General features: G+C 53.0%; 2 protein-coding genes across 2 annotated transcripts; both read right to left on the minus strand.

Moving 5' to 3' along the window:
* Nucleotides 1-203: 203 nt before the first annotated feature.
* On the minus strand, nucleotides 204-2,985 carry SEPMUDRAFT_81750 (SNF2_N-domain-containing protein). Its single transcript, XM_016910286.1, has 2 exons — nucleotides 1,336-2,985; nucleotides 204-1,095 (listed from the first exon to the last, which is right to left on the minus strand). The coding sequence occupies exons 1-2, from the start codon at nucleotides 2,935-2,937 to the stop codon at nucleotides 316-318; spliced, it is 2,382 nt and encodes a 793-aa protein (XP_016762083.1). The 5' UTR covers nucleotides 2,938-2,985; the 3' UTR covers nucleotides 204-315.
* Nucleotides 2,986-3,479: 494 nt separating this feature from the next.
* Nucleotides 3,480-7,429, minus strand: SEPMUDRAFT_131731 (uncharacterized protein). The gene is made up of 2 exons (XM_016902446.1): nucleotides 5,253-7,429; nucleotides 3,480-4,552 (listed from the first exon to the last, which is right to left on the minus strand). The coding sequence occupies exons 1-2, from the start codon at nucleotides 7,096-7,098 to the stop codon at nucleotides 4,425-4,427; spliced, it is 1,974 nt and encodes a 657-aa protein (XP_016762084.1). The 5' UTR covers nucleotides 7,099-7,429; the 3' UTR covers nucleotides 3,480-4,424.
* Between the last annotated feature and the right edge of the window lie 382 nt (nucleotides 7,430-7,811).

The following is a 7,811-nucleotide window of genomic DNA, read 5'->3' on the forward strand; positions in this document are numbered from 1 at the left end:
GTGAGGGTCTCAGTTGAGATGATGTAGGTAGATGACTCTCTCTCAACACTACTCAACTGATCGAAAGAATCATGTGTAGACGCGGATATCATCTGATTTGATTGGGGAACAAGAATTCTTCCAACAAGAAGCAAGGAGAACAGAATGAAGGCATCATGCACATCTATTGAACATGTTCATATACTAAAGGTATGTATGGGTATCTCTGATATTACATGGTGTCATCGTGTGGCCTCCTCCTTTTCCCCCGCCCCTCCGAGAACGCCTTCCTCCAACGACAGCGATCTTATCCACGACATGTCGTGGTCCGTCCTCTCAGCGACGACCAGTCGCGGGTCGGTATTGGACCGACTGTGAGGGATTGTGAGTGACCCCGAAAAGATACGCGAGCTCCTGCACGCCGAGCCGTCCGAGATTCGCGGCCGACTTCTCGTCGAGTGCTTCCGAGATCAGCGCTCGCTTCTTCTCCTGGAGCTCAATAATGCGATCCTCGACCGTGCCCTCAATCAACACGCGATGGATCGTGACGGGACGCATCTGACCAATGCGATGCGCACGATCAATCGCCTGCTCCTCAATGTACGGGTTCCAGAACGGATCGAGGATGATGACCTGGCTGGCCACGTTGAGATTCAGCCCGGCATTGCCCGCTTTGAGAGACACCAACATGATGCGAACATTCTGTCGCTCGTCCTTAAAGTCATCGACCGCGTCCGCTCGCATGTTGGCGCTCATGCTGCCATCGTAGCGGCGATAGACGTAGCCCGCTCCATCAATGGGAATCTCCATCAAGTCCAGCAGCGAAGTCCACTGGCTAAAGATGAGCACTTTCTCGCCTTCCTCGGCGTTCATGACCTCGTCCAGAATCTCCATCGTCTTGTCAATCTTGGCAGAGCTGACATATGTCTTTCGGACATGTGCCAGATACTTCTTCTTGGATTCCTTGTTGCGCGTCGCCTTACTCTTGAGATCGGCCAATGTCGTTGCAGTCATCTTCTCCTGCTTCTTCTTCTTCTTCTTCTTCCTACCTTTACTCTTCCGGCCTTTGCCTTTGGAATTATCCTTCTGCTTTCCCTTGCCCTTCCCTTTCGACAGCTTGCCTTTACCAGCCTTGGCGAAGATACCGTACGTGGAGGCGGAAGGACCAGCGACACCTTCTTCGACCTGCACATCCCCTTGGGGCTGTGCATTGAGGCCGCCATGATCAATCTCACCATCTTCGTCCACTTGCTCACACTTGACAGCCTTTTCCTTCTCCTTCTTGAACTTAGTATGACCAATATCGTCAACGTGACCATCAGACTCATCCTCTTCTAAATCTTCGTCATCGTTAACAATGAAGCCTCCGAGAGTGTTGTCGCCTGCGTCTTCGTCTTCGTCTTCGTCCTCTGTGCTCGAGTCAACGTCATCGCTATCGCCGTCACTGTCTGCGTCATCATCGTCATCAGATTCGTCCACCATCTCGTCTCCACCTTCCATTTCGGAGCGCTCCTCTGCACTGAGCAGCTCCGGCATGTGCACCTTTTTGAAGCTGTTGAAGTCAGTCAGGCGCTTCGCATCGATGCCTCCACGGCAGTTAGGACACCGTGCACCCCCGTTCTCGTTGCCTTGTTGGATCGCATTGGCCGGATCAGCAATTTTGGCAAAGCATTCCGAGCAGGTGTCATGCCCGCATGGGATGAATATCGCAGGATTTGCGACCGCATCGTAGCAGACTGGACACTCAAAGTTTCCCCCTGTGGCCTTGATTCGCTCAACGACTTGAGGACTCAGCTCCCTCGCGAATGTGAGCATCTGTTCCTCGGTCATATCCGCGGCAGCAGCCACACCAAAGTCCTTGATCAAGTGTGGATGGCAGCACGCCTGCCTCAGTCGTAACAGCAAAACCAATATGGCGGAGTAATCTCTTCCTACTGTGCCTCGTCGGAGATACTTGTTGAACTGCAGTTGGGATTGTGACTCCAGAGCCTTATAGAATTCCTGCTCGTCCGTGCTGAATTCTGGCTTATCAACAGTGGTCGATCGCTCAGGCAAGTGCAGGATCGGCTCGCCCTCGAATTTGCTCTTCTTTGTCCGTCGCAACATGATGGACTTGCACAAGATCTGGAACTGCCGCATTGCGCGATCCCGGTTGAGGGGGTCGTGAGCGGACCGCAGCGGCGTGTTGAAATCGACACGAAACTTTTCCCAGCGGTTGTATGGCCGAATCCCCAAGAACTTTACCAACGAGTAGAGCTCTTCCACGTTGTTCATCATGGGCGTGCCGGTGACACAAAAGCGATACTTGGCTTTGAGCATGCAAGCAGCCTTCGCAGTCTGCGTGTTCCTGTTCTTGATACATTGCGCCTCATCGAGAATAACGCGGTACCAGTTGGCATTGTCGGCAAGAAAGACCAACTTTTCGTGAGCGTAGGGAACTGCGTCAGGGTTGGACTTCTTGCGAAGGGCAAAATTCTCGAGCTTCTTCAGCTCCGTGGCAATAGTGCCGTATGTGGTAAGGACCACGTCGTAGACGCGTAGCTCGTCGAAGTCCTTTGCCTTCTTGGTACCATGATGAGTGTAGACGGACAGCTGCGTGCGCGGACCGGGCTTGAGCTTCGTCTTGATTTCTTGCGCCCATTGTCGGAGCAGTGCCACCGGGGCGACGATGAGGGTAGTCTTGCAGCGCGGGTCGTCGGACTTGCGTGTGATCATGAGTGACAACATCTGCACGGTTTTGCCAAGACCCATGTCGTCTGCAAGGATGCCTCCCTTGGCGGAGCCTTCCTCTTGCTTCTTGAGCCACGTCAAGCCCACTTCCTGGTACTTGTGCAGTCTGATTGTCAAATCGGCGGGCGTTTGCACACGAAGATGAGCAGGCATGTCCTCGTCCGGCCTGATATTCGCGAGCAGCTCTTGGAGTTCTTCCTTCGTTTTGAGAGGATCGTAGTTCGCCATTGCATCAATTCGGTCTTGGTATAAAGCTTCTCGTCCCGCGTATACGCCCGGTGGGAAACCATAGCCGTGCGTTGGTTGGACGCCTTGGTAGATGAGGTCGTCATCATCCCCACCATCATCATCATCCTCGTCGTCCAGCGAGATCAGGTTGTGGTTGCCGTAGAATCGATTTCCTATATCTCGAACGTGGCCACCAAGTTGAAGAATGCCATGGCGTACTTGCTGCCACGATGGAACACTGTTATTCAACACGGGAGCACCAGGTACGCGCGCATGCAGACCATTGCTACCAGGGGTACCGGGATATGCACCCGGCATCTGATAATGGGGCTGGACAGGTCTCCGTGCCCCAGCATTCTGGCGGTAACTGGGGGTAAACCTGTTGGGTGCGATCTCGGCCACATCTTCTTCATCCTCACTGTCCGTGTTGGTGAGGTCCACAACGGGCGCTGGCTGGCGTGGACGATTCGCCAATTGCTGCTGAGTGGAGAATGGGGAAGGTTCGGGTTTGACTTGTGTCTGAACGTGAGTCGGTGATGGATGGAATCGGGGACGTTGCGAGGATGAAGACTCTGCTTTGACGGGCGGGGGCGGACGATTGAAGCGGCCATCAAAGTTGAGCGTGGTTTGCACATTCGGTCTCGATGATGAGGCAGAAGCCGAGGGTTGGTTCGATGGGTGTTGCTGGCTCAGCTGCCGGGCGAAGGCTGCGTCCCGCAGCATTATCTCGCGATGCCTCCTCGCAGCAGCTTCCGCGGCTTGCTGACGTGCGAAGATTCGCTTTCTCTCTTGGTCTCCTGAGCCGGGACCGGGCGGGACCAGGTCATAAGAGGCGTCGGAAGAGGTCGGCGTTGGTGCATTGGAGAGATCAGGAGTTGGGCGCTTCGATGCCTGTTCACCGGTGTGCAGATAAGAGGACTGCGCCCGCGGACGCTTTCCGCCATTTGCAGGCATGCCAAAGGGAAGGGCAGTATCCGAGCTCAAAGGATGGGGGTAACTGCTGCTGCTGCTGCTGCTGCGATGGTTACTGTGAACGCTGGCGGGCTGACTCCCTGGGGCAGTGTTCCCCGAGCCGCCTGGCTGAGCACGGTATTGAGCATCCATGGTGGCGGGCTGGTCGAAGTGGTGATTGCTCGCTTGGCTTAGAGGCGGCGAGGCAGGCCGTTGCTGGAGGTGTGCTTCGAGCTTGGCCTTTTTGGAATTGAGCGTCTGTTGGTGGGCGAGCAAGTCTTCGAGCTTATGTTGATAGTCCTCATCGGCAGTGTCGAGAGTGTCGATGAGGACGGCGTTGAAGGCGAGATCATCAAAGACGATGTCGAGCTCATCGGCGGCGTCGGCAGCAGATGTGGCCATGGTGCACGTCTTGGCGTGAGTACCAGTCGATAGGTAGGTAGTGTAGGTATGGAGCAGGTGAGGTTACATGTACGTGTAGTTCTACCTCAAGTCACTTCGTGCGTGCGGGCGGGTATCGGCCGTCCGTCCGCGCCTCAGTGACAATTGAGTTGGTGCAAGAAGGGTCCGGCTTGGCGCAAGTTCGTCTCCAACCACAGCTTGCGATGATGATGGCTCCAGGCTGCGGTGATGGCAGCGGTGCAGTCAGTACTGTAGTAGGTCACTGAGGGGAGTAGTGATGGCGGTCAGTAATGTGAGTGTTGCCGTGGGCAAAATCACCGCGTTCCGTCACCGTCACCTCCAGGCTCCAGTATCTAGGTGTGAACTCCTACTTCTATGCCGGGCTGCCAGCTCCGGCCACACTGCGTTGGCGGACAGCAGCAAGTCAGCATGTGACCTGTCTGAGCGTTGGTATTGAGGCTGCAAAGGTACCCGAGTACCTCGTATGTATTCTACCCGGAGGTAACATGTATACTGAAGAGGTTAGTAGTGGGTAGTAGGAGGAGGAGGAGGAGATGAAGAGTAGAAGTCTTATTCTTCCCGCGCCGAGAGGACCTGGGACGGGACGAGGGAGGTAGAAGACGCGCACTTTCCGTACTGTCGTCACGTGTGCTCGTGTTTGACGCGTATCGCAAAGACAGTTTCTATCTCTCAGATCTAGAAAATCAACGAGTACCTAGGTCAGGTAGGTAGTGAGTGACAGGATCAACTATAGACAACTACTAGGTAGTATACCAGACGGGACAATGGGGTTGTTGTATACAGTGGCATTACGTGGTGCCTTAGGCTCAACCACCTAATCCATGATGCACGACCAGGGTACATAATGTTGTACAACATCCTACACAAAAAAAATAACAGAAGCTCTTGTCAACATATCTCACCTCACTCCTGTGCTTGTTACTATACTGTCTCACTCTTACCACTAGAACTTCCCTCTCCAGCAGGCACCTCGCAGCTATGACACGTGTCGGGAGCGAAAAAGGCTCGTAACTGGCCCTCTAGCCATTTCTTCTGATCCTTCTGATATCCATACTCTCCAATCTGGCTAATAAAGACCGTATGCACACCAGCCAATCGCGGGAAAAGATCAGCCAAGACATTGCATACGAAGCGCGTGAGATGGTCGAAATGCTCGCCCGACTGCAGCAGAGCCCAGTAAATGTGACTTTTGGCGGTAAAGCGGGAATCATTTTTACTTCCGGGATACGCATCGCGAATGTAGCGGGTATAGGCCTTGCGATACTTGTCGAACTCGTGAGGCTGCTGTAGGACCTGCTTCGAACCTGCGGGCGTCGGCCAGGAGTATTCTGGTGTCCAGTCCCTTTTTAGCCAGTGGGGGATGGAGCACCAGCCAATCTGGCGTGGGATGGCTTCGAGACAATCCCAATCGATGAGGCCGGAAATATTTCCTCTGTCGTCGACTAGAATGTTCTGGGGATTGAAGTCCGACTGCATGAGAACAAAGTTGGGCTCATGTGGTTCGAGTTGGACAACTTCGAGGAAGCTATCCAGCATCAATTCCCAGAGCATGAGCAAACCTTTGGTCAGGCTATCGAGGTCCTCTTCGGGGTATTGGTGCTCCTCAAAGCGGTGGTGCCTTGCTGCAAGCACGTAATCTCGCAGCGACGCTCGGGACGGGACAGACTTGAATTTTCGCGCAATGACAAAGATATCTTCCGTCGTGAGGCGCGATGTGTCGCCCACCGTCGGCACCGCTTCCTCACTATCGAAGTGGAGTGCTCCATACCGCGAAAAAACCGTGGGCTCCAGCAGTCGCATGGTCTTGGCGAGGCTGTGAAGCATCGTCATGCGTCTGGCTTCCGTGACAGCAAAGTCTTCGTCTTCCTGTTGCGGCCACGCTTCCTCGAGAGGTTTGCCCGCCAAGAACGACATGACGATATACGGTGCCTCGATCTCGTTGTCCATGGTCGTGTCGTACGACAACAGGCGTGGTACGGGCAAGTCGGTCTTGTTCCGAATATATTTCATGCCCAGCGCCGATTCGCGGAGAAGCTTGCCATCGAAATCATTCCATCGAGCTGGGAAACCGCAAGCGGGAACTCGAACACACAGTCGCTCCTTGTAGCTCGACTCCAGGATATAGGCACAATTGTATGAGCCGCAGTGCTTGCTCATCAGCCTGTAGTGGGCATCGACTGTTCCGTTGTGCGTCTCGCTCACTCTGTCCAGCAAAGCAACGAGTTTTTCCTCTGCAATATCTCTAGTAGGACCCCAGTACTCGGCTTCGTCAATCTCATGCGACTCGGCGACTGCCGCAGTGACAAGAAGGGGGCAGCTCTCCTGGCTAATCTCGCCGCTCGTGACGTGATTTGCCTTACAGTTGACCTCGCCAGCGGTCTCTAAAATGTCTGTCCACCCAGCTTCATGATCCGCAGCCGGGCTGACCTCGCTGTTCTCAGGTGTAAATGAGGTATGTTCACGCTTCTCGCTCGAATCGTGTGCCTCCCCATTCTGCATCACCTCGGATGATCCAATGTCCGCTGCTTTGGAGGTTCCATTACCTTCATCGTTGGTCGTCCGGACGAGCTTCTGATGAGCAACTCCTGCCTCTGGATCAATGATGCCGTTGAGAACGCCATTTTTGGGTTCTTCGACAACCGCGACGGCCTCTGGTGTGCCGTTAGAGTGTTGTTTTCGCTTGGAATGGCTGCGACTCGCACTCCTCAAACACCATTCGCCCAGGCGCTCCCGCTTGCCTCGCTTGGATGTCGTATACACAGTCTGGATCTTGTTTGGGCCTGACATAGTTGAGTATAGATATGGACGATAGTCCTGATGTGTGAAGTTGTATAGGTACCTTGGGTAGTTGTGATTCTAGATAGGTTCATTAGTCGTATATAGTAGTTTCCAGGTCCGCTATCACTATACTATAATGTATACTTGTACTGTTCACTGCTGCTCTATATCGTTTTACAGGTACCTAGTTGTTAAGTTTTGAGCAAACTGTTTTTCGGTATCTGGCGATTGCTGTTTGTCTGTCAGTGTGAACAGGTACCTAGGCCTAGGCACTTGGCTCTTATCGGAAATCAGAAACATGGTGTAGATTATGCCTCTGTTCTCAGATTATGTATACCTGAGTGAAAGGGAAGCAGACACTTGCTCCTACCTCTAGGAGGAAACCAATGTCGATTTAGTACTTTGTGATACATCTTGAGTTCTCTTGTTTTACACAGTATATATCATTTGCCTCTGTTTGATTATTATAATTAAAAAAAGGAATTTATTGCAAAAAGAATTCCAATCGAGAAGGAAGCATTATGAAGCAATTTGAAAGACAAGAACGTCTGAATCAGAACAAGATGAGAGAGAGAGAGAGAGAGAGAGAGAGAGAGAGAGAGAAGAAAGAACAAGATAGAGAAGTTCTCACCGTCGGCATGAGCTCGTACCGGGGCGTGTGGACAGACGTGGAGCCGGTGGTGAAGTTATCCACATTTGCTTGTGGATGATGAATCAGGTAT

The sequence above is a fragment of the Sphaerulina musiva genome, assembly GCF_000320565.1.
Source record: "Sphaerulina musiva SO2202 unplaced genomic scaffold SEPMUscaffold_3, whole genome shotgun sequence".
Classification (NCBI taxonomy): Eukaryota; Fungi; Ascomycota; class Dothideomycetes; order Mycosphaerellales; family Mycosphaerellaceae; genus Sphaerulina; species Sphaerulina musiva.

Coding starts and splice junctions, on each gene's coding strand:
- SEPMUDRAFT_131731 (XM_016902446.1), bottom strand. CDS start 7,098: ATGTCAGGCCCAAACAAGATCCAGACTGTGTATACGACATCCAAGCGA. Junction 4,553..5,252: donor TGGAGAGGGAAGTTCTAGTG/GTAAGAGTGAGA, acceptor TACTCCCCTCAG/TGACCTACTACAGTACTGAC.
- SEPMUDRAFT_81750 (XM_016910286.1), bottom strand. CDS start 2,937: ATGGCGAACTACGATCCTCTCAAAACGAAGGAAGAACTCCAAGAGCTG. Junction 1,096..1,335: donor ACACTCTCGGAGGCTTCATT/GTTAACGATGAC, acceptor GGTAAAGGCAAG/CTGTCGAAAGGGAAGGGCAA.